Source organism: Myotis yumanensis, unplaced genomic scaffold (genome assembly GCF_028538775.1).
Source record: "Myotis yumanensis isolate MYYU_CA2020_CCGP unplaced genomic scaffold, mMyoYum1.0.hap1 SCAF_17, whole genome shotgun sequence".
In the NCBI taxonomy this organism is placed as follows: Eukaryota; Metazoa; Chordata; class Mammalia; order Chiroptera; family Vespertilionidae; genus Myotis; species Myotis yumanensis.
In genome coordinates this window covers 42,733,818-42,758,962 of record NW_027223768.1, presented here as the reverse complement: position 1 = coordinate 42,758,962, position 25,145 = coordinate 42,733,818, and the positions used below count along the sequence as shown (strand labels likewise).

Genomic DNA, 25,145 nt, shown 5'->3' with positions numbered 1-25,145 from the left:
GTTACTTTTTAAATTACTGTATTTTAAATAGGAAAATTCATTCTCTTTTATTTGTCAACTTGGAAAAGTGTGAGCGGGGCTTGCAAGTGGGGTTGGGACCTAGAGCAGTGACCCGAGTTCCGTGAATGGTGGTATGACTGCCCACCAAACCTTGGCAGCCTGTGTGTAGTTAGTCTGTGACACTGATGAATTTGATATTGATAGCATTATGTTGCATTTTGTTCTCTGGGGCTAGGTATTAAATAAAACACGTCACACTGAAACACTTTAGGACTATCCAAAGATGGTAAGGCGGAATGTGCTTGCTTATACTCGAGAAGGAAAAATAAGACAGACATCCGTACTCCAAAACGAAAGTCCCACAGGAATAGAAAAAGCACGAGAAAAATTGCGTGAAGGAGAGACTACTTCAGCCGGCTCTTCATGGAAGAGGACTGTTTTCCTCCTGTGCCAGGGGTGCTGTGAGGGAGAGAGTGCGTCGCTGACCCCTGCTTCTCTCACACATTGTGCTGGGCTCCAAGGACAGTAGGTGGGCAGCACCGCCGCAGGCCCGGGCTCGGTGGCCAGTGCAGGAGGTCCCTGGGCTGAGGAGGGCGAGAATGAGCCCTGGGGCTGACTAGGCCTCTCTTCTTGATGGTCCTGGTGAAACCATCAAGTACAACTACACAGCACATCAGGGTTCCAGATAAAGCGCAATGAAATTTAGTCTCAGGGACACGTCTTAGATGTTGACTGTACATGTAAGACTCTAGGACAGGGGTCCTCAAACTACGGCCCATGGGCCACATGCAAATACAAATATTGTATTTGTTCCCGTTTTGTTTTTTTACTTCAAAATAAGATATGTACAGTGTGCATAGGAATTTGTTCATAGTTTTTTTTTAAACTGTAGTCCGACCCTCCAACGGTCTGAGGGACAGTGAACTGGCCCCCTGTTTAAAAAGTTTGAGGACCCCTGCTCTAGAGAGCTGTGCATTTTCAGTGAGCTGCATACAGAGCTCACTAGACATGTGCGGGCCACCTTGATAGACGTAAAATAAGGGCTCGCACCGTCTGCTCGCTCTTCCAGAGACATGGAGAGCGACCTCGGGGAGCCGGTCCCTTCAGGAAAGGCGCAGCTCTGAGCGTCTCCTCTGTTCACGGGCGTGTCGCTCCCACAGTAGCTCAGGGAAGAAGTGCCCTCATTCTCACCCCACAGGCGCCCGGCTTCCCGTGTGGCCAGGTTGTGCTCAGAAAGGCTGGCGTCCTCACCCGCCACCAGGCAGCGCGCGGGGCCTGTGGTGCTGGCTGGGCTCCCTGCGGCCGTGCGCCCGGAATACTCCATGCTGCTGTGTGTCTGGCCAGGGCACTCATTTTTGAAAATGAGCCGTTCATGGGCTTGAAAGTATAATCGTTGGAGGATCATTTCCTTTTTGATCTGGTTTGTGCTTTAGGATGTAGCAAACTATTAAGCACATGAAGATTCACACTCAGGAATGACTGGTTGCGTGCACACCACATGTCCCTCTCGCTCTGACCGCGGCTGCTTCTCACCTGAGAGCCTGACTTTCTTCCATCAGGTCCCTGAGCCGTGGAGGGAGGGCAGTGTCCTGCCCACTGCAGCCTCTGGTTAGCCCCGCCCTCCCCACGCCCCGCACGGCCTTCCGTGTGTGACCTCCCCTGGACCTTCCTGGTGGCGGTGCTCTGCCCGCCCTGCTCACCCCCCAGGGCTTGGGCGGCTCTGTGCCACGTGAACGACTCGCCTTTCCCTCTGCATCAGCGCCCCGGGCCCCCCAGGAACGCACTGCCTTGACCATCTCCACTCAGATTGCTCCTTCTCTCTCCCTGTCACCCCTCCAGCTATTCCTGACCTCATGACCTCTGACCTCTGACCCTTCCACCTTTTCTGTGTCCATCGCACCCTCAGTGGCCTCCATGCACGCCTCCTTACCAGCTAGACTCCATGTCCCTCCTGCCCCCCACCCGCCGGCTCCTTTTCTCTGAGGTCCCACCAGCCGTCCTTTCTGTGGCTGGAAATTGCTAGAGTCACTTCTGGTCCATGACCCTTAACCCAGGGAGCACCCAGTCCTGCTGTAAATCCCCTCCTTCTCCCCCCCCCCCCCCCCCCCCCCCGCCTTGCTGATGCCCTCGCCACACCGCAGCCTCCCTGCTGCTGGCGGGGAGTCTCTGCCCGAGGGCCCAGCTCCCTCGTCTACAAAGGAGGCTTGAGCACCACCTGCCTCGGAGTTGCCGTGAGAGTTCAGTGAGTGATGAGGCGTCGGGCAGTGCCAGCTGCTTCCAGGTTACAGGCTGTCGTCACCGCCCTCCTCTGCGGAGACTCCTTCCTGTGGGCCCAGCGTCCTGGCCCCTGCGGGACCCTCAGCAGTCACTTAGCTCTGCGGGGGCACTGGCGCCGGCCTTTCTCCTCTGCACAGACCAGCGGAGCCTCGAGGAGCCACTTGCCTGCATCGCCCCCTTTGCTGCCCTCCTGCCCAGCCCACTCCGCTCTGCATTCACCCTCCATTCCCCCGAAATGCTCCCGCAAAGGGTCACTGCTGGCTAGTTTCTTGCCAAAACCAGAGGCCACGCCTGTGTCCCTTCACCTGCCCCTCAGCAGGTTGGCATGGTCGAGGATTCCTTCTTTCGGTCCTCCAGTTTTTATTTTTAAAAATTCAAATCGACAGAACAGCTGGAAGACGAGTAGAGTGAGTATCTGCAGGCCCTCCACCTGGACTTCACTCTGGTTAACATTTCTCCACATTTGCTTCAACTTTACCTGCTTATCTCTCGACACTCATGTGTTTTTTAACCATTTGAGAGTAAATTACAGACATTCTGACACTTGACCCCCTAAACACATGGATATGTGTCTCCTAAAAAGGGATACTCTCCTGCATACGCACAGCAACGTGGCCGAACTTTAAAAAGCCTAATGCTGACACAGCACAGCTTACTGCGCTGTCATCGTCCAGTTCACATCTGCCCTCATTCTCTCATGGCTTTGGGGAGGGTTCACGATCCAGGCAGGTCCTGCGTTGCCTCCACTTGTCACGCCTCCGCGGGCCCTGCTCCTAGACAGCCCCCTTGCTCTGGTGACAGACCTGTGCTTTAGAACCACACGAGGTGCCAGCTCGAGCACGGTGAGCCTCCAGGGTGCTCTGTGCGAGCAGAGGAGCAGTTCTGACCCACGTGAGCAGTTGTGATGCCACCACCCTCGTTGTGGCGTGACCGCTGCATTGCTGCACAGATGTCCTGTGCCCTCCAGGTGTGTCTGATGTCCCCTCTCCAAGACGTGGCTGTGGCTCCCGGATGCCACGCTGATGTCTGTCCGCTCTGTGTCTCCACGTCACAGGTGAGACATCGAAGCTCAGAGTGACCGGTGCCATTTACACAACACGTGTAGCAGGAGCCAGGGCTACACACATGTATAAAATATGTTCCCATCAATTATGTCGTTAAAGACAATATCGTGCGGATATTGCAGAATCAGGTGGGTCTTGTGCGCTGGGTCCCTGCTGTACGGCTGCGCCAGTCCCCGGGGAGCCGCGGCATCCAGGGCTTGGCTCCGACGGGCAGTGTTGTGGAGGGACAGGAGAAGGGTAAACCTCACTCGGTCATTACTTGGTGGTCACTTGAAGATTTTGCTATTTTAATTCTTTATGTGATTAAAATAGTTGGCAAGCACGGTTCCGTCTCATCTTTGCGAATGTGAAGTCATGGGCCTGTGTGCCGGGCTGCCTTTCTCTCACCGCGTTGCTGGGGTTGGAAATTCACAGTAAAGAGTGAACTGAAATGGTTACTGTCCTTCCCAACAATTGCTCTTAAAGGAAAACCCATGTAAAAGCTGACATAGAACCCTCCGAGGCCCAGAGGCAGGTCTCTGGCTTATGAGGCATATGAACTTGGCGTTTTATGATGTAAATTATGTCACTTACAACCCGGGGAGGACAGGTTATAGGCCCAGAGAGTCTGGGCAGCACCGACGACAGAGCAGCCTGCGGGAGGCAGCTCTGGAACCAGCGGTTCACCCTGAGCCGCGGGCGGACTGGGCACAGGTGACTACGGTATCTTTTCTGCCATTTTTGAGTTAAAAGTTCCACGTGACTTGGAAAGAAAAGCGAGTTGTTGGTTTGCCCCCCTCTGACGTAGGGGAGCCTGTAGAATTTGGAGAGGGTGGCGGAGGATGTGAAGTCAGATTTTATTGAGTAGCTGGTGTGTGTAGGACCCTTGAGAGGCTATTTGGGAAGAGGGACTTGACCTTCCCGTTTTAGCGAAGTAAATTCTATTCCCAAGTCAGTGTCTGGCTTTGAGCTGGGAAGATGTCTACAGAAGAGGTAGCTAGAGAGAGTAGGTCATGGTTGTGAAGCTAATGCCATGAGAAAACACGAGTCACACCACTCCGCTCTCTAGTGTAGTTTTGTAATTAACTGTTCTTCCTTCTGCATTCTCTGTATTATTTAATTTCCTTGTGTCATAAGAGGATTGAGAACAGGTTAGTGAGCTGCAAGGAGGTCTTTCTTTGTCTGATGGAGTCTAAACCAGTGATGGCGAACCTATGACACGCGTGTCAGAGGTGACACGCGAACTCATTTTTTTGGTTGATGTTTCTTTGTTAAATGGCATTTAAATATTTAAAATAAATATCAAAAATATAAATCTTTGTTTTACTATGGTTGCAAAGATCAAAAAATTTCTATATGTGACACGGCACCAGAGTTAAGTTAAGGTTTTTCAAAATGCTGACACGCCGAGCTCAGAAGGTTCGCCATCACTGGTCTAGGGCAGAGTCTGACTGGTTGTCTGTAGAATTGGGGTAAAGCTTGGTTTAGTCCTTAGATCCTGTGGCTCAGCCTCATGGAGGCTGAATTACCAGGTGGGCCTGCGCCCTCAGTGATGGTTTAGTTCTACTCCAGAAACAATGCACTGCTTGGCTTTTAAAAGAGAGATCAGTTCAGTCCTGGTAGTTATAAACCCGATGCTTGTGGCATAGGATCAGACATTTGGAGAACAGGACCTACCGGCTTTGCCCAGGGGATAGATCACTGGCCTGTGGACTGAAGGGCACATACCTCAGTTGCAGGTTCGATCCCTGGCCCGGTCGGGCACGTGGAAGAGTCAGCCAATTTGTGTCTCTCTTTGATCTATAGTAGAGGCCTGGTGCACGGAATGCGTGCATGGGGGCGGGGTGGGGGCGGTGTCCCTCAGCCTGGGCCTGGCTGGCAATTAGGGCCTATGGGGCATTCCTTCCCCCGGCAGCTGGCCCCGCCCCTGCTTGCCATCTGTGTGGCACTGCCCACCCCTCTCCCCGCCACCGGTTGCCTCCCTCTGCGGGTGACAGGCATAGGGTGCGATCACTTGGCTGGCCTGGGTTTCCTCTGCGGGGCGATTGCTGGCTGGCCCCGCCACAGCGTCACTGGCCAGTGGCCTGGGCCTCCCTCTGCGGGGCTGTCATGGGGTGATGGCGGGGCCCCCTGACGAATCACATCGCACCCCCCTTGGCTGGCCTGGTGCCAGTGCGTGTCATAGCGTGGTCATCTGGAAAGTCATCTGGATGGTCGTTCTGCTGTTGGGTCGTTCGGTTGATTTGCATATTACCCTTTTATTATTACAGATTTTTCTCTCTGTCTCCCTTCCTTCCATTCTCTCTAAAAATCAATGGAAAAATCCTCAGGTGAGGATTAACAAAAAAAAAAAAATTAGAAGAATATGAGAGATGACAGAATCTTGGTGATCATATCAGTTGGTACTCTGGGAGATGAACGTTGACTGTAAAGGAAATCTAAGAGTGTAAGGATGAGGAGAGGATAAGATATTTGCATAAGGATTGCGTTCAGCTACGCGTAATGGAAAGCCTTGCTGTTTCCTGGCGGAAGTGCCCTGGATTCATTCCCCTGTATGTTGAGACGTCCACGCAGTGAGCCAGCGCTGTGCTGCTATGACGCAGCGATTTAAGGGTGCCAGCCAGGACCAAGGCTGCTGCCCTTGTGGCGGCCGTTCCCAGCTGATGCCAAAGTGGCTGCTGCAGCTCAAGCCTCATATCTGTATTTTAGACAGAAAAGGGGGGAGGCATGGTGTCTGTCCGGAAAGTAACCTTTTCCAGAAATTTCTAGCAGACTTCTGCTTATGTCTCATTGGACGTAAACTGCTTATGCTCAGCTTCAAGGGAGGCTCAGGAATGTCCTGTTTTACTTAACTGGGCATGTTGTGATGTGCAAAAAGCATGGAGCCCTCTTAGGATGGAAATGATGGTGCCAGGCGGTAGATGAGCAGCTGCTGCTTGCCACACACCATGAGCCCTGAGCTGGGACCGAGCATGGGGTCTGGGCAGAGACCGCGGAAAGGACCCGTGTTGGAGAGGAACAAGACCAGGCGTGCAGAGGGTGCAGCTGGGTGGCTTAGGTCCTTAAATGAGCTCGGGGAGTGATTTTAACCTATTAAACTAAATAACACCGTGGCAGCTCTGTTAACAGACTGTTGATCTGGCTGAGGTCTGCAAGTAGAAGGAAGTCGGGAGGGAAGATGAGCCGGAGGAAGACCAGAGCCTGGCAGCTGCAGGCGTGAGCGGGGAGACGTGGCAGCAGCGGGTGAGGTCATTGCAGGCCTGGAATGGAGAGGAAGGGACAGAGTCCAAGGAAGTTTCAGAGGGAGAGTCTGTGGCTCTTGGCAGCGGGGCGGGAAGCACGGTGTGTCCTGGACTGAGTGCCGTTCTGTGACGGCGCACACAGCTCAGCTCAGCGGACGCTCCGCTCCCTAGGAGAGGCGGGCACGGCTCGAAAGCTCTGACCTTACACGCGGGCTGGCAGCATGTCTTTAAACTGTGTGTTTCGGAAAGAAGATAAATGATGAGCTTGGTTTCTGATGACAGAAACTCCCATGAACCCAGAGAGCTGCCGCCCACGCCCGCGCAGTCAGAGAGTGTGAAGCAGCGCATTTTCCCACGCGGTGCGGGGAGCGCGGGCTGCAGCAGGGGAAATGCCAGTGGGGTTCGTCATTGCTGTTCTTGGCGTCTGCTTTTATGAGAGCCGTTTTAAGTTCCTGTTTCAATCTATTTCTCAAGAAGATTTTAAGCCATAACAAACCTTATTTAACATTTGCTGATTAAATTGCATCTATGATAATGAATTTGTCTCTTTAAAAAACAGTTTTTTTCTCTATGGAATACGAGATTCTTCACATTTGTTATAAAGTAGAGAATTTTGGAGACATTCTGTATTCACTGGTCAGCTGTTTTCCTGTTTCAGCTCAGTTGATTCATTGATGGGAAAGGTAGCCAGTTGTGCGTTTGAAATAAATAACATGAATTAATCACATAAATGCAAGCTGCACCTTGTGCGTTCCCAGCACTTGTGTCGAAGTCCCGTGCTCTTCACGTCCGAGCAGCACTGACCACTGTCCGTCCTGACCACAGTGTCCGGGGCGGAGGTGCTGCGTCCGAGCTGGTCCTGGTTTGTGTCTTACCTTGGGCTCAGGATGCTGGCATCTCCCCGGTGCCCGGCTCCTTGCACATCTTCGGAGAACTGTCGCCGCGCATTTGCCCATTTAGAAATGTGCCTGTTGTCTGCGATTGGGCTATAGGAGTTCTCTATGTGCTGCAGGTACAAGTTCCTTCTCAGGTATTGCCTTGCAAATATTCTGTTTTTGGTTTGTCTTTTCTCTCTCCTGAGCAAGTCTTATTCTCACCTCAGGTGAAATTTCGGTTTCTGGAACTTTCTGCTAAATTTTCTCAATGCCTTGAGTTGTGAAGTAATCTGAATTCTTTGAAAGTAGGGCTAGAGTCTAAGACATAACAGGAAATAGTAATTGCTAGAGGAACCACGTGTGGGTGGTTTTCCGTGGCCACGCGCTGTGCTGTCTCGGCCTCCTGTCGGCGGTCCCGTGGCCCTCTGGCGTGAAGGGCAGGGCCGAGCCGGGAAGCACAGTAGGTGGTGCCGTGTGTGTGTCCTTGCCCAGTGTTTCCGTTTCATCTTGTGTGTTTATATCCCACTGTTATCTCCCAGAAGTAGGATCATTTTACAGCTTCGCTCCTCACCAGGCACCGTCCCCAGGTGTCCTCAGACCTGCTGGGACCAGCCATTCCCTCTGTCAGAGCTCTGCCTCGTTGACACTGGAATTTCTTAGCTTTTGACCAAATCTTCTTGCTGCTACAACCTTTTGAACTGGCCCTTTTGAACCAATTGTAGTATTAGTCACACTTTAAGAAATATTGTAAAGGTAAACTTGCTTATTACAACACGATTAAATGTATACGTCAGACGCTTTAAATTCTTTTGGATAGGCCACTGTGCAGTCAGCCGACCCACTGCTCATTACTATGTACTGGCAGCTCAGTGTATTAGTTATAGAGCTGCAGCAAATCACCCCAAACTTAGTGGCTTCAAACAGCCTGTAGCGTCTGATGGCTTCAGTGGGTCAGCACCAGGCAGAGCCTCGCTGGGCCTCGGGCTCCAGGTCCCACGTGAGGTGCTGGTGTGCTATGCGCTGGGCTGGGGTCTCAGGTGAAGGCTCCGCCCGGAGGGCACGCCCAGTCCACTGGGTGGTTGTCTCTTTGTCCCCGTCACACTTAAATGTCGCCAAGAGAGTGCTGCCCCTGTTTCCGTAGCTGGCCTCGATCGGCGGCATTGCCATCTCGGGGCCGGCACGTGGCGGCTGCCGGTGTCATCCGAGTCAGGCTGACCGCAGGCGCAGACGCCCTGCTCGCTGACAGCCGGGCTTCGAGGCAGCAGTGAGTCCCCGCATGGAAAGCGGGTCAAGGTGAGCCTGGTGGCCCTGTCATGGCGACACCGTGCCCGGCAGGCAGGGGCGTCCTGTGGGGGAGCTCAGGCGTAACAGGCGCAGCCGCCCGAGGAGGGGCGGGGCAAAGCCTTCTTGTTCTAAAGTCTTGCTTTCTAGAAAACCCTGGGAAAGGCGGTGTCTTTTAGGAATGCTGAAGGCCTAAGCCAGCCTCGCCCGCCCTCACCCGGCCCCGTGTGGTGGCTCCACGGGCAGGGCTCTCACTGAGGAGACGCGGTACCGACGCCAGCGGGGAGAACCCGTCCGGAGAGGAAAGGCCGTGCTCGGGCTGCTCGGGCTCCCTGGGGCCTCCGTCCGCGCTGCCCCAGGTTCCCTGACAGTCCCACCCGCCTTCTCTCCTGCTCTCTGCTTCCTTTTCACCTTGAATCATGGAACTCGAGAGGCTCTGAGCAATGTCGCCAGGAGAAACACATCCCTCCACACTGGCTCCGGCAGCTCCCCTGGCACCTCGCTGTCCCCTCCTGGTCTGGTCACACGGTGAGCAGTGCAGTGGCAGCATCTCCCACACACAGGGCCTGGCCCCTTGCGCCCCCAAGACCCGAGGTCATGGCGGGTCCGTGCTCTTCTGACGCTCGGCCCGGGTGCCCCCACCTGCATTCTGGCTCCCTCAGTCCCTCCTTCTCACCAGAGACCACCTTCCTGCCCAGCCCTCTTTCTGAGGCTCCCTCCAGCGCCCCTCCCTCCACCTCCAGCTTGAGCTTCGTCCTTTGTGCGCGGCACCCCCACGCATCTGCCCACTGGGCTGGTTCACGCTCCACTCCAGCCGGCGTGGCAGCTCGTGGGCGCTGCGCCGTGGGCACTGCGCAGGAGAGGGAAGGTAGGTGGAGGAGCACCGCGCTGGGACAGCACCGTCTCTGGCGCCCGTCTCAGGCCCAGTTCCCAGAGGCGCCCAGGACGCTCCCAGCACCGCAAAGGCCAGCGCCCGGGGGCCTTGCCACAGGGCCACGGCCTCGTTCACGTAGCTGCTCAGCCGCGGTGGGCTCCTGCTGCCTGTGGATGCCGCCTGGGGGCGTCGGTCAGAGGCAGCTTCCGGGCCCTGCCCTGGGTCTGTGCCTCCCCCGTGGCTGTGGAGGGAGAGGCTCTTCCTCCAGGGAAAGGTGCTGTACAAACAGCCCTCCCACATCCGTCAGGACAGGCGGCCGCTGGCTCTCCGTCTGAACTTGCAGCGCCAGCCATCGCGTCGTCTTATCCTGTGGGCAGGTTCTAGCTTCGAGTGAGTTTTCTGAGCACATCTTCCTGTGTGACGCCACGCAGAACATTTCGGGCTTTGCTTTATGAAGAAGAGGGACGCTAGGCTTTCTGATGGGAACCTTTTAAGGCTCCTTTGTGGTCTGAAACTCTGGCTCTGCGATTCCTGTTGGAAGCTGAGCCTCCTCAACATGATGGCAGAGACTCTGCAGAGAAAGAGAGGAAGGGAGAGGGGGAGAAGCATCGATGTGAGTGTGCAGCCTGCTCGGCTGCCTCCCCCACGCCCCACCAGGGATGAACCTGCCACCCCGTCTGTACCCCGACCGAATTGAACCGCAGCCTCTGGGGCACGGGCCACGCCCAACCAGCTGAGCGCCCGGTGGGCGGGAAAGCCTCCCCGACGCTCTGAGAAGTTGTGATGCCCACACACTGACTGAACGCAGTTAAGGGGCCACTGTGTCCAGAGGAAGGTGCTCTCGGCCGGCTGGTCACGCCCAGGTTCGGGCTGTCCTCTGCCGGCAGGGGCTGGCTTGGGGTTTGGTGGGGAAGTGCTTCTGAACGTTGGTCCAGTTTCCATGGGTCCTGGTGCCAGGGCTTAGTTATGAGAAGCAGGAAAGTGGGCCATCTCTAGGCTTGAGCCCCAGCCAAAGCTCCAGGCTCGGTGGTTTTGCCCCGTGTGCTGGGCCGCACTCTGTGTGTGACGTCTTTACCATCTTCTAGTGGCGGAAGCTCTCGGACCTGACCCCCGCTGCCATGAGCACGGAGCGAGCCCGGTCCCGGTCGGTCTTACAGGGACACGGGTGTCACCTCCGCCCGTCTCCCCGTCAGAGGCTCCAGCTGTAACTCCTTCTGGCAGAGGCAGATGTGCTGGTTGCTAGGAGCTCCCTGTATCTCCAGAAGGTTACATTGCCACGAGCAGCATGACTCACTAACATTCTTCCCGGCTGATTGGGGAGGTTCCCGTTCTACACCCGAGACATGCCAGCTGTTTCCCCAAGGAGCCAATTCTTAGCGGCCCTTGGGGGAGCGGCCCTCGGGGAAGCGCACTGGGGGAGGGGGAGGAGCGGCCCTCGGGGGGATGCACTGGGAGGGTGGCACAGTGTATATGGTGACAGGGAAGAGACCGCCTGGCTCCTCAGGGGAGGGTCTCGGAGGTGGGTCTTGAAATGGGCCGGGAGTGGTTCATGGGTTCTTCATTGGAGAGAACTCCCTGGGACCCGCAGAGCAGGAGGGAGAACAGCAGGACGGACCCTCCTCCTGGCCCTCCTGTGGCTTTGTCCCCCTTCCCTACCCTTTTGGGGTCTGGTTTTTCCATTTCCCCCACACACCCTGCTGGGCATGGGCACAGATCCCTCCGCCGGTCACTGCCCATGCCGGCCTCACACACAGCGACGGCCTCTTGCGGGGCTCAGCTCGGGGCCCTGTTGGTCCCATGTGCTCTCTGCAAAGCACAGGGAAGCCTTGTTGCTTCCTGGAACTCCCCGTTGACCTGCACGTTAGCTTTGCTGTGGTCAGGGCCCTGGGGCGAGTGTGGTCATCTCAGCGTCGGTGTGCGGTGTGGGTGCCCTTGTGCCCTCGGGTCACACCCCCTTCCTTCCAGTTGCCGGAGGCTCCTAGCGGTGCTCCTGTCTCCTCCTCTCCCCACTTGGGGTCACCCTGCTCCCTCGGAGGCCTGCCGTTCAGGAGAGGGGCCGAGTCAGCCTCTGCCTTCACTCCGTTCTCTTCCTTCTGCATCCACTGTTCCCAACGGCCACTGTCCTTTTCGTCCCGTCCACAGAACGGCCATTCTCCCCTCGGCCCCCACACTCCCGCAGGAGCCTCCAGTGTTGGCGTTTTCTCTGGTTGGTGGGGCACCGACGCCTGCCCCCGCCCTGTCCTGCCTGAGCCACCAGAGCCGCAGGTCCTCGTCCCTGTCAGTGCTGCTTGGACGCCTCTGCTCCCACTGAGGCCCAGGCCAGAGGCGACACTCGGAAATGCCGTCCCGCCAGCCTGGGTGGTGGTAGCCGTGCCAGAGCCCTTGAGGAAGGAAGAGCTGCAAGAAGCTGGTCCGCCCGCCTGTCCAGGGGTGCAGCTGGCACACCCGTCAGTCAGAGCCCGCAGGAGGCTGAGCCCTGCCGCTGTGGTCCTGGAGGCGCTGGCTGATGGGGCTTCTCCTGGCCGCGGGTCTAGCTTGTCCTCCTGGACTCAGCTCAAGGCGGACACGCCCTCCCTCTCCTCCGCGTAACCCCGATGGCTGCCTTGGCCCTGAAGCGCTGCCTTCAGAAAGGAGCTAAGCACAGAGCCCGTTTCCAAGCAGCCACTGTCCCAGCCCAGCCTCCTCCTGGCCACCGGCCACAGCTGGGACTCCTGGGTTTGGAATCGTTGCAGCTTTCATTTTCCTCAAAGCATCTGAGCTCTTGTTCTGGTTCTCCATCTCTCTTGATATTTAAGGTGCTAAAGAGCTCTGGTCGCCCGTTCACACCGTGGTGGGCACACGGCTCCAGTGACTTCCGCAGGCACGGCCTGGACGGGTGCGGCCTGCTCTGAAGCAGTTGTCTGGGCTCCGAGGCCATGCAGGGAAGCAGTAAAATTAGTGTGACATACCTCTCATCCATGTGTTTCCATCATCAGGTCACCTGTGTCCCCATGCGTGCGCATGTACACACACACATGCATGCACGCACACACATGTGCACGCACACACACATGCACGTACATGCACACACACAACTTCAGTTTTTCAAAAATGGGAGTGGCACCCTAGTGGGTTTGGCTCAGCGTCGATCCAAGGACTGAAGGTTCCCGGCTTCAATTTCAGTGAAGGGCATGGACCGCCATTACAGGCTCCATCCCCGACCCTGGTCAGGGCGCGTGAGGGAGGCAACCAATTGATGTGTCTCTTTCACTTCAATGTCTCTCTGTGTGTCTTTCTCCCTCCCTTCCACTCTCTCTAAAAACCAATGGGAAAATATCCTTGGGTGAGGATTATAAAAAGGTAATAATGAAATAGAATAAAATGGGAGGGGCCATGGTTCTAAAAGGAGATGACCGTGTGGCGCCTGGAAATTGAACCGTCACACGTTCTGAATTCAGTGACTACAAGCACATCAGCAGCTTGTCTTTCTTTCATCTCCTCCTTTTTGGGGAAGAAACACTTTGCTAGGAAACCTAGCTCACTTACAGGCGTTCGGGGTTGCATCCTCTGAAGGTAGGGAAAGGCTGGCTCGCCCCAAGCGCAGCTGCCAGCAGAGCCTGGACTAATAAGAAACTGTGCGAGACTTGGAATTCATCGGCCCTGGGACTATTTTAAAAATTGGAACAGATAACTAACCCATAAAAGTGGAGGAATGATGTCTTCCGTCAGCTTTAAATGAGCATCTGCTCAAGACCCAAGTTGTGGATGATGAGATCTGATTAGTTTTTAACATTTGGGGGTGCGGGCCCCCTGAGATGAAGGGGGCCTCTCACAGAACTGCACCTGCAGCTCAGGGAGTGTGGGCTCCCAGAGCCGCACACGAGACCCTCCCCGAGGACCCTGGTTCCGGGAGCCCACGCTGACGCTCAGAGCCAGACACGCTTTCTCCCTGCTGACGTGTAGCCCTGGGCAGCACAGGCCACAGGAGAGGAAGTAGCGGAAGAGAAAGAATCTACTTAACTTCCCTTCTGGTCCCGCAGAGGCCACGTGTTTAGTGTCTGAAACCCGTGCCCTGTGTGCTCTCCCTGCAAAGGCTCGCAGGATGAGCCCCCCCGCCCCCCCAGCTCTGGATTAGCAGATGGAAATGCAGACGAGGAGCCACGAGGCCGCCCCAGCGCTTGTCCAAGTGGACACAGCCCCTCAGGCGCTGTGGCGGCCAGCTGGGCGGGGGAGCGCATGTCTGTCTGTCATCCTCACGGTGGCTTCTGCCACGTCGCCCACTGCACGTTAGACAGTGGTCCTCGGTCCAGATGAGGAGGTGCGTGGCCCCTCCCTGAGAGGAGCAGCTCTCATCCCCTTTGGGAGGGAGCGTGGCGGTGGCAGCGTCTGCGTCATTAGACTCCTGGCGCGTGGTCTCCCCACACGTGCAGATGTGGTGTGTGTGGCTTTCCCGTTTCCTTCTGCAACAGCCTGTACTTTACCTACAAGGCCCTGCAGTCCCCATTGGAAATGGTCTGCTTGTACCCGGAACCGGGCCATTCCATTCAGGCCCCCAGGCAGTGTCGCTGCTCGGTGACCTGCGCTCCTTTGTGTCTCACTGGGTCCGCGCTGTGGCCGGGCTCTGCGTGCTGTTGCCCACTCACTTGTTGTTTTCCTCCACAGAGAACGTGATCAACGGGCAGGACTACGAGGTGATGATGCAGATCGACTGCCAGGTGATGGACACCAGGGTCCTCCACATCAAAAGCTCCTCGGTGCCGCCTCCCCTCCGCGCCCAGCAGCAGAACCAGACCAGCTCCTTCAGCTCCCCGCCCGTAGCCGCCGAGGCCGCCCATGTGCTCAGCACCCTCCCGGGCTCCCTGCAGTAGCACCCGCTGCCTGGGAGCCGTGGGAGCCGAAGGACCCTGAGCTGCAGCAGATGCTCCTCTGCCTGCCAGGTGGCTCTGAGAGCTCCTCATGGTGGAGTTTGGGGACAGAGAGAAAAGGAGCTGCTCCGTCTCCACTGCCCTCTCCTGGGCGAGCCCGGATGCAGCCCCAGGCGCCTCTCGGGCGCGTGGCCCCGTCCCCTCCCGTGTGGCCTCAAGTAGATTCTCTGCACCCTCTGAGCTGCGCTTCCCTGTGTGTGTGTGTGTCACCTTTCCTGTCAGACCCGTGCCCTCTGCCCGCACGGGGCTTCGGTCCGCACAGCCAGCCTGCAGGGCCCACGGCCACGCCACTCCTCACGCATCCAGTGCAAACCCACTGTGTGCGCTGCGTGTCGCAGACGGGTTTCTAACTAGGCGCCGAGCGCACCCCCAGCAGAGCCTGGGAGCCGGGGAAGAGCCCTCCGGTGGGGCTTGTCTGCACGTCCACTGCGTCCACACCTCACTGGTACGGGGCGGCCGGGCAGGGCGCCGGAGGGACTGAGATGGAGGCTCAGTGGTGCTGAGACACCCAACACCCAGGGTCAGAGCCACAGCGCCCACATCTTCTGTGGCTCGAGCCACGGAGCTGAGCGTCCGTGCTGGGTCTTCTCTGCTGCCCTGTGAGAAGCAGCGGTCTTCTACTCCGAGACCCGGTGCAGACAGGCGGGCTTGGGTTCCTGCGGATGCATCCCGGGAGATGGGGATCCCGGGAGATGGCGAGGATGTTCATTCTCCAGGGAAAAGGCAGTGCAGAGCTCAGTCCTCCCGCCCGCCCCTGGTGGACTGAGCTATAACCGCTGGGCCTCCTCCTCGCTCAGTTCTGCCCTTTCCTACGGTGAGTCTTCCCTCCTGTCCTCCCGAGGAATGTTATTTCCACACGGAGCTCCTCCACACGCACTGCCGCTTCCACCTCTCCCTCCTCAGGCCCTCCCCCTCCCCCACACTACCCCTCCCCCACACTCTCCCCTCCCCCCTCCCCCACACTCCCCCCTCCCCCACGCTCTCCCCTTCCCCACACTCCCCCCTCCCCCACGCTCTCCCCTCCCCCACACTCCCCCCTCCCCCACGCTCTCCCCTCCCCCACACTCCCCCCTCCCCCACGCTCTCCCCCTCCCCGATACTCTCCCCTCCCCCACACTACCAGTCTACCAGTGCCCCCTCTTAAGAGAGGAAGGGAAAGATTCAGAGTCTGCCGAGAGACCCAGCAGCAAGGGCTCTGCTGCAGGAATTGGCGGCTCAGATGCCGTGTTTTGAAGCTCACCGCCACCCGGGTGGGTGCCTGGGTTTAGCCCTGTGAGGGGATGGGCTCCTCAAAAGCTGGTGTGTGACACGCAGGGATCAACGGTGCCCTTTCCCAGTGCTGACCACGGGTCTGTGCACACCCTCTGACCTGGCATCCTGGCTGATGCCCCAGGGCCGTTCCACCCGGGGTGCACTGATTTCTCGGGGTCCCCGCGCCGGGCCCTGCTCCTCGTCCTCTGTCATGTGAACGAGCTGGACAAGAGCTGTGGTCTTCGGGCCCCTCCTCTGCACTGAGCCTTGCAGAGCTCTGCCTCCCTCCCCCTCCCCGTACCCCTCCCCTCTCCCCCTCCCCGAGGCTCTGTCCATGCCCAGCCGTAGGTGCTCAGGACCTGCTCCCCCACCAAGGACAGCAGCATGTCCATAGCTGGCAGCACCTCCTCACGTGGGGGTTGGGGGCGTCAGGATGAGGGCAGGTGGGACAGACGGCTGCACCCTGCCCCCAGTCCCCATGGCTGGGAGCCCCTTCTCTCTGATGAGGGCACACCCCTCAGGCAGCCAGGAATTCTGGGGGATACGTGTGCATATAATGGTTTAAGTTATTATATTCTGAAGTGGAGTCGGCATGCTTGCGAGGAGCGGAGGCGTGCTCTGGGGGAGGCAGGTCGACTGGGCCCTTTGGGCGCCAGCGCTGCCAGTGGGCGGCCCTGCAGCCGCTGGAGAAGCACAAGCCCCAGGCGGCCGGCTCCGCGGACGGGGTGGGCGCCCTGTGCTGCCTGCGAGTCGGGTCCCAGGTCAGCGGGGTGCGCTCCGCCTCCTGAACTGCGGGAGGCACGGAGGTGTTTGAAGGCAGCGAAGGGATCCGAGTCTCCCGGGTGTCTGAGCAGCAGGCGGAGGACTTGGGACTCGGCGGTTCTCTGTCCTTCTCCCGCCTGAGCTGCCGGCTCCGCTCCGCCTCCGCCGCAGCCCTGGTGTGGGAGCGACAGCCGCACTCTCTCTGACCTGGCTCCCCGCCTCCTAAGCTCACGTGGGAAAACTGGGCAGGAAAACTTTGCAGGGACCAGCTTGTCCTCGTATTTGAGTCTCTAACGCATCGAAGACCTCCGCTTCCAAGTTCCTCCTAGAAATAACCACTAAGAGCTGGAGGGACACCGTGGCCACTGTCAGCCCCGCCCCCGGGGACTCGCTGGCTTTGAAATGACCTTTTGTTCTCGCTGTTTCACCCGCATTGGCCTCCAGAGGAGTCCGCTGAGGCCTCCAAGCGGAGACACTTGTCCCCATGGGCCTCTCCTTACTTTTACGAAAAGGACACTTTTGTTAGTAATGAGTCCTTTTAACCTACAGAAATCAAGGATCTTGCTGCTAATATGGACACTAACTATAACTTTTATCTTAAAAACAAGAACCAGGCCTGAGAGAAAGACCATGGGATGTAAGAAATTTTCATTCCGGCCTCTCCCCCAGGGTGTGTGATTGTTTTTTAATTTTCTAGGAAGCAGAATCCTGACTTGGCCCACGGACGCCCCGGAGTCCTGCCCGAGGGCCCGCGTGTCCTGCTGGCTGACATGGTCGGTGGCGGCCCCAGCAGGTCCGCTCGGGGTGGGACATCACGCGTGGTGTTCTGGTCCTGCGGGACCAGGCGCGTGAGGAGGGCTCCGGACAGGCCTGCCGGTGGGACTGTCAGCCCTGCCAGGCTCCGCACGGGTTTGCCGTGAGCATTAGAGTCAGCGCCTTGAGAGCCACAGTTTAGCGTTTGCCACGGTCACAAGCTCCCCGTTTTGCTGCTGGTCCCTGAGGTTGGTGGCCATTAGTTAAACCAGGAGGCGTGGCATGTCCCGCTGTGACCGTCCTGACAGACCACAGGTCCGTCTTCTCAGCAGATGCACCTGGGACCTTCGACTCACCCGGAGCCAGGCTTCCAGGTGGGTCGCCAGCCGCTCGGCACTGCGGGTGCCAGTTTCCTGCTCTCGTCACATTGGCAGAGCGGCTGGGCCACCCAGGGCGTCAGGCGAGGAGGTCGGGCCTGAGGAGGAAGCCCTGAGGGTCGTGCTGTCAGCCTGTCAGCGGGTGAGGGCGAGGGGAGGCGGTGTCTCGCTTTCACCTGCTGGGTTACAGCACAAGGAGGCCCTGAGGACAGACTACGTGCTGGCGGGCATCCTGGCAAGGCAACACTTGATCTGGGTCTGAAAGTCAAATAAAGGATCTGTAAGCTTGCCTTGTTTTGTTCTGTAAAAGGAAAAAGACCAAATGAGTCTTCCATGTTAAGTGATTAGTGACGAGGCAGAAAGCCTCAAGCCACTGACTGGTGACGGAAGAATTTCCTTTATTGTGTCCAGATATTTAAACTACAATCCTTGCAGGAAAAGAAATGATCTAGAAACTCATCCTTTATCCTCCCCTGGCGCTGGGTGATTCAGTCCCACCCGGGCCTCTGCCCAGCCCGGTGTGTGGGCCCGGCAGGCTCTTCGCCGCGTGGTCCGCTTCCTGAGGTCATGGTCGTCCGTGAGCCACACACATGAATATAGTTACAGTACAAGTTCAGACACTTGAGTGACGGACACCAGGCTTCCTTAGGGCACAAGTACACTCGTTCCCAAGGCGTGGTGAGATGGGAAGCCAGGCCCACGCAGCTCTTCTGAGAGCTGCAGACACGGTGGGCCCGTGGCAGGACAAGCCCTCTTCCTAGCCCCACAGCTTCGGTAAATGCTCATGTCAGAGCTGTGCTGGGGATGAAGTGTTGGGAGTGGGGTTCAGAGGTGTAACGAGAAGGGAAAGCTGTGAAACAGCAAAGCAGGAAAATTCATGAACTGAAGAGCCAGCAAAGCCACAAGTGAACAGGGGACAAGATGACTGCCCTGTCCCTCCAGCAACCAGGTCCTCCCCACCCCCCACCCAGCCCTGACCAGGTCCTCCCCCACCCCCTCCCAGCCCTGACCAGGTCCTCCCCACCCCCCACCCAGGGCTGACCAGGTCCTCCCCACCCCCCACCCAGCCCTGACCAGGTCCTCCCCACCCCCCCACCCAGCCCTGACCAGGTCCCACCCAGCCCTGACCAGGTCCTCCCCCACCCCCTCCCAGCCCTGACCAGATCCTCCCCACCCGCACCCAGCCCTGACCGGGTCCTCCCCACCTGCACCCAGGGCTGACCAGGTCCTCCCCACCCCCCACCCAGCCCTGACCAGGTCCTCCCCACCCCGCACCCAGCCCTGACCGGGTCCTCCCCACCCGCACCCAGGGCTGACCAGGTCCTCCCCACCCCGCACCCAGCCCTGACCGGGTCCTCCCCACCCGCACCCAGGGCTGACCAGGTCCTCCCCACCCCCTCCCAGCCCTGACCAGGTCCTCCCCACCCGCACCCAGCCCTGACCGGGTCCTCCCCACCCCCTCCCAGCCCTGACCAGGTCCTCCCCACCCCGCACCCAGCCCTGACCGGGTCCTCCCCACCCGCACCCAGGGCTGACCAGGTCCTCCCCACCCGCACCCAGGGCTGACCAGGTCCTCCCCACCCGCACCCAGGGCTGACCAGGTCCTCCCCACCCCCTCCCAGCCCTGACCGGGTCCTCCCCACCCCCTCCCAGCCCTGACCAGGTCCTCCCCACCTGCACCCAGCCCAGACCCGTTCCCATTACCACCCCTGACCCAGCCACCAGGTCCCACAACATTGCCCCACGGCACTTGCCCCTGAATGTGGATGTGGTTGTAGCAAATTTGGGATCTCAGAGGACAACCACAAGTGGCATTGGTTGCACCATCCGTGGTGCCGTGAACAGGAGGCTCTTCTGGCTCATGCCCTGTAGTTATCTGACGGCGCCTCCGTTGTTGGCACGGGGCCACTTCCTGTGTTTGTGGTGCGACCACTCTTTTTGTGCCATGGGTGAGATCTCCCACGTGCCCACAGCGCACCCTTCGCCCGGTCGTCTCAGTGCAGCGAGGCCACTGAGGAAGCTCTGGGGCGCCGCCCAGCGCTGACCTGCGTGGCACCTTAGACGTTGCACAGCCTCATGATATGGGCCCCTGTCCCCGTGTCCCAGGTGGGGACATGGGCCAGTGGCCAAGCTGTCCTGGCTTCAAGCCACGCCCTTTCTCCTATGCCACATTGTCCGGCCTTTGAGCTGGAAGGGAACACCAGGCACCAAGGAACGCAGCCCACGTCCCGGGGCGTGGGTGTGAGACACGCTCAGGGCCAGGGCTCCCACGCTCAGGGCCAGTGCTCAGGTTCTGGGGACAGATCGTCCCCTCAGAGGCATGTGCTGAGGGCAGCATGGGAGGCCCCGCCCAGGGCTGCTGCCTGGGTCTCCCCTGGACCTCAGTCCCACCCAGGTGCATCCCCGAGGGGTGAGAGCTGGCTGCTGCCAGGATTGAAGGCCCCCTCTGCGCAAGTCCCCGCGCTCAGGGGTGACATTCCACCCGGCCCCGGGGTGCCGCTGCTGGCCCTTTCGATCAGCGCTGAGTCCGGGCGTGGACGCTGGACTAGGAGATGGTGAGAGGCTGGTGTTGAGATCACTCATCTCCAGACCCAGCACTGAAACGCTTTGGCCCAGAAGTAAAGGACTTTAAAATAGATGCCTCCCCCGCATTGAGACATGGATCGTCTTGCAAGACTACACAGGTGGGGCCTGTGCAGGGATCCGAGGCTGACGACTCCGGTTGTCCACAGGCCCAGCCTGTCCCTGCAAACGTCAGCTGGCCCCACAGGGAGACCGAGGGTCTCCACGCCACCCTGATTCTCATTTCTTAGCTGCCTTGCTTGGCGTCCGAGGCCTGCAGGGGACTTGGGATTAACCCAGAGCAGCAGGCTGGCTGCGCAGACGGGGCTCAGGCCGTGGCCCCGGAGCTGGAACCTTTGCCACCGATGCTACGTGTGCACTAGCCTTGCACGTCTACCGTGGACCTGAGGGAAGCTGGGCCGGTGGACCGGACCACACCCTTGTCCTCAAAGACACGTGAATGATGTCTCTTCCGTGGGCCCATGTTCCCACAGGACAGTGAAGGTCAACTCCAGGGTGGGCTCCTAGCCCGAGAGACGGGTGCTGCCCCACGCAGCTGCTCTCGGGAGCTCTGGGTGGCCATGGAGCTCGTCCACACGCTGGCTGCTGGTTCCACGACACAGATGGCGAATTTCATCCCCTCATCTCTGGTTTCCCAGCGATGCTGGAATTCTCTCCTGCTCTACTGTTCCCATCAGACAACACACTGCCCTCGGCCACAGGCAGCCTTGAGGGAGCCTCGTCCCAGGTCCTCCTGCTGCTGTTTTCACGCTGTGCTCCTCAGGGCCGTGAATTCTCCCGCAGCGTGAGCAGGAAGGAGGCGGAAAGCTGGACCTCCGGCCTCCACCGGCCCCAAGGGTCGCCTCGGGCGACCACAGCTGGCAGCACACGGGGCTCCTCCCACCTTCCCAAGATTCACCATCTGGCACAAGCAGGTGTGCAGGGGCCGGAGGGAAAACCCCGCAGGAAGTTGGATTTTTTGCTCCCAGAGCAGAACCCAGCCCTCCTTTCCAAACCCTCCCGCAGCAAGCGCAGTGTCTCACCCTGCGGACGGGACCCTCCAAGGCTCTGCCCCGGAGCCGGTATGGCTCGGGCATCCTAGGCTAACTCGATACTTCTTGTTGAGTTGAATTACTGAGCGTGTAGGAAGCCACAGACAGATGTCGTTTTTCCCGGCGTCTTCCTGGTGTGGCAGCCCTGTCACCACATGCACCCGCCCACGGACGCGCTGCCCAGTGCGGAGGCAGGACTGTGGGGACTCGGGAGGCGGACTCAGCCTTCCCCGCCGGTTCCCTGGTCCCATCACTGAGCCCTCCGCCTTGAGCAGTGGCCGTGGGCCTGGGAGGAGGCCCGGGGCAGCGGATCTGCAACAGCAGCAGCGGCAGCAGCGGCGGCAGCGGCGGCACCTGTAACTTACTACCGCGAGTTCTCTGGCCCGACTCAGGCCTCTGGAGTCAGCCTGAGATGGGCCCAGCCATCGGATGGGATCTGAGTGTGAGAAGCACCTGTCAGAGAGGAGGCTGAGGGACAGTGTCAGACCGGAGGCGGGCCTGGTGGTGGCTGCTGGCGCCAGCCTGGGCTTGAGGGTGACCAGAATTGCCCGTCACTCTTTCTGAAGGCCCACAGGGTCCATCTTGAGAATCAACTGCCTCCTGCTGCTCAGGGGGCTGCACACCCAGCTGAGGGCAGGAATCAGAGGTGAGCCCTCACAGCTGGGCTGTGTCCAGGGAGGAGGGGAGGCAGTGTCTCTGCCCGGCACCAGCACCGGGCCTGCTGTGGTGGTGGGTATCCTGGACCCTGTCAGCCCTCCCTGGAGCAGGTCTGCCCCGAGAGGCCCCGAGAGCCCAGTGCCCTTGGCAGGCACCCAGAGAAGGCTCCTGGCCGGGCTGAGGACGAGGCTCTGAAGACCGGTCAGTCTGACCCCTTCCCTGCAGCACTGTGTCCGTGGGTCCCAAACGCTGCTGCTGGAGTCATGGGGGGAGAGGGCTCTTTAAAAATGCTGCTGCCTGGCTCCCACCCCCACATTCCGATTCCTTGGTCTAGAGCAGGGGTGGGCAAACTTTTTGACTCGAGGGCCACAATGGGTTCTTAAACTGGACCGGAGGGCCGGAACAAAAACATGGATGGAGTGTTTGTGTGAACTAATATAAATTCAAAGTAAACATCACTACATAAAAGGGTACGGTCTTTTTTTTTTTAAGTTTTATTCATTTCAAACGGGCCAGATCCGGCCCGAGGCCCGTAGTTTGCCCACGGCTGGTCTAGAGTGTGACCTGGCCCTGGGACTGCCAACACCTCCCCGGGTGATTGCTGCCTGCAGGGAAGTTCCACAATGAGGAGCTAAGTCTTTTGAGGCCAAGAGCTAGCTTGTGCTCCACGGTTCACAGAGCAACACGGCCCTAGAGGTGGAAGGTGGAGCAGAGAACCAGAAAGCTGTGTGTGAATCCTCAGGGTCAGGGCAGCAAAGAGCTGGACCAGGGGGCGGGGCAGAGGAGGGATGGGGCAGGCAGAGGTGGGCGGGGCAGAGCAGAGGTGGGCGGGGCAGAGCAGAGGTGGGCGGGGCAGAGGTGGGCGGGGCGTGAGGACTGGACTAGCTGGCGGAGATGTCAGAACTGGGGAAATGCTTGAAAATAACTGGCTGTGAATATGGAACTTTCTGTGAAATGGCATTTTCTTGGACGAAGAGGGAAGGGAAGGGGAAAGGGAGAAAGAGGAGGGGGCGGGGTGTCCAGCCCGGGAACAAGAGGAGATTTGCTCCCAAGCCTCTGGTCTCTGGAAAAGTGGGAAAAACATGAAGCTGGGAGAGAAGTGCAAAGGGGAGAGGGAGAACCGAGTGGGTGGCGGAGCGGGTGCAGGAGGAGCTGTGACCCGAGGCAGCAGGAGGGAACCAGTGTGGGGCTCCTGGCAGGTCGACAGCTTCTCAGCAGGGCTGCCCTCCTGCATGGGGCGGTCCTTCCGCCCGCTCGTCCCTGCTGGGCAGGGGAGGGGCAGGTCTGGTCTGGGGTCTGCCCTGGTAGCTTCCCTCTGGGACAGCGTCCCTGTGCTGAGTCCCTGGGAAGAGCCTTGCAGACAAAACCGAGACCCGCCAGCTCCGAGTCCCTGGGGCTCCTGACCGGGCGTGACCATTACCACGTGCTGGGGACATGCCATCTGCACAGCAGGCCCGCGGGTCACACGCTGTGGCCCTGGCAGCCCAGCTGGCACAGCAGCAGGCAGGCAGGGCCCGAGCCCACTGGCAGAGGGCACAGGACGGTGGGGTGTCAGGCACAGCCCCCCAATTCTGCAGCCAGCACTCCCATCGGAGCTGCTTTCTGAGAGTCGGGGTGGGGCCCACGGAGGAGCCACGGCTTCCTTCAGGACCCTCAGAGCTGCCGCCTGTCTAGCCCGTGGCAGGGGGTGCTCCCCCGTTTCCCGCCGTGGTTTCCTGTGGGAACGCGGTCCCGGGGCTGGCCGCACACAGGAGCAAGTAGGTGAGAGGTGGCGGGCTAGGGAGGCCTCCCTAGAGGGAAGGGGGCTCCGGGAGGGGTGGCCGGGAAGGCCCTGAGGGAGGCCCCCGGTGCCCAGGAACTTACCGCATCTCAAAGCACCACTTTGGCTGAGACGGGCTTTGAGCAACCCACGTGGCTCCTCAGCCGCGGGTGGTGTTTCTGCAGCGCCCCTGGGAGGAGCAGCCAGGACACCCTGGGGCCCTCAGCCCACACAGGAATCACTTCCACGCACCCTGACGGGAGGCGGCAGACGCTGGCCTGTGGGAGACAGGAGGGCGAGCTGCGGGTGCATCGGCTCCGAGAGCGCGGGGCTCCTTGCACAGCTGAGCTGCCGTGCTGGGCACATGCAGGGCGAGGGGCAGAGAGAAACGGCAGCTTGAGTGCCCCAAGGGGTGGAGATGCCGTCCGGGTCCCAGAGGGGACGGTGCGCCCCCGCCCCCCAGCGGCGTGGCCTGTATCCTTACAACTCCCTCCCAGTGGCCTCTGACCTCTGACCAGGAGACTGAGGAGTCCACCCTCCTGCCTTTGTGCTCCGGTGGGGAAGGGAGCTTGGAGGGTGGGGCTGGTTCTGAGGCAGCAGGCGGACCTCCTGCTCCCTCCAGCCCCAGCCTCGCTCGCCTGCCGCCAGCCCCTGCTCTGTGTGCCTCCGGGAAGGCCCCAGGTTTCCGCCCGCCCTGGCCCTGCGGCTGTTGCTGCATCAGCTCCCCAGGCACCGCCAGGCTTTCCAGGTGCTCAGCCAGGCACGGCCTCCAGCCAGAGCTCAGCCAGGTCACATGGAAAACAGCCCCCAGGGCCTTGCCCTGCCCCGGCCTTGCCCTGCCCCAGCCCCGCCAGCCTCCCTGTCCCTGTCCCCGCTGCGTCGTCCCTCCCCCCCGCCCCCCCCCCCCACACACAGGTAGGATTGCTGTGAAACCTTTTGGGAGCGTGTGTGTGGCCTGACCGTGCATCCAGACGCAGCTTCCGTAGGAACACAGTGCATTCCTGCAGAGCTGGGAAAACAAGCAACAAACAAACAAAACCCATGGCCACTCAGAGAAAAAGGGACATGAAAAGTCTGGAATAGGACCAGAGAGAGGCAGAGACAACAGGAGCAGGACAACTTGTGCCTGCCACGGCGGCCACGCCTGGCCCTCAGCTTCTGGCACCGGCATGAACAGAGAAACTGGATCCATTACAGAGTCAGGTACAAACCGAACTTTGAAACTGGCATCCTTCTCAGGTTTGTTCGTGGAGGGGTGTCGTGAGAGGCCACTGAGGTCTGTGCAGGATGCATGGAGTGGGGCCGTGGGGCCGTGGGGGCGCGATGGCCTGGCCTCCCGTCGCCTCAGGAGTCCCTTTCTGTCCGGTCTGTGCACTTGGAGGACGGGGCATGCCTGAGGGCAGCAGGCGTCTTGCTCGGAGGGGAAGAGGGAGGAAAGCCTGGCGGAGGGTCAGGTGAGGAGGGGACTATGGGACA

At 59.3% G+C, this 25,145-nt stretch overlaps 1 protein-coding gene across 2 annotated transcripts in view; it reads left to right on the top strand.

The window, feature by feature from the left end:
* ATF6 (activating transcription factor 6) overlaps positions 1–14,676 on the top strand; it is a 138,111-nt gene extending 123,435 nt beyond the window's left edge. For both annotated transcript variants that reach the window (XM_070397162.1, XM_070397161.1), the window contains exon 17: positions 14,234–14,676. In XM_070397162.1, the coding sequence (XP_070253263.1) occupies positions 14,234–14,439 (206 nt within the window). In that variant the 3' untranslated portion in view covers positions 14,440–14,676. The remainder of the gene's footprint in view (positions 1–14,233) is intronic.
* Positions 14,677–25,145: the final 10,469 nt, after the last annotated feature.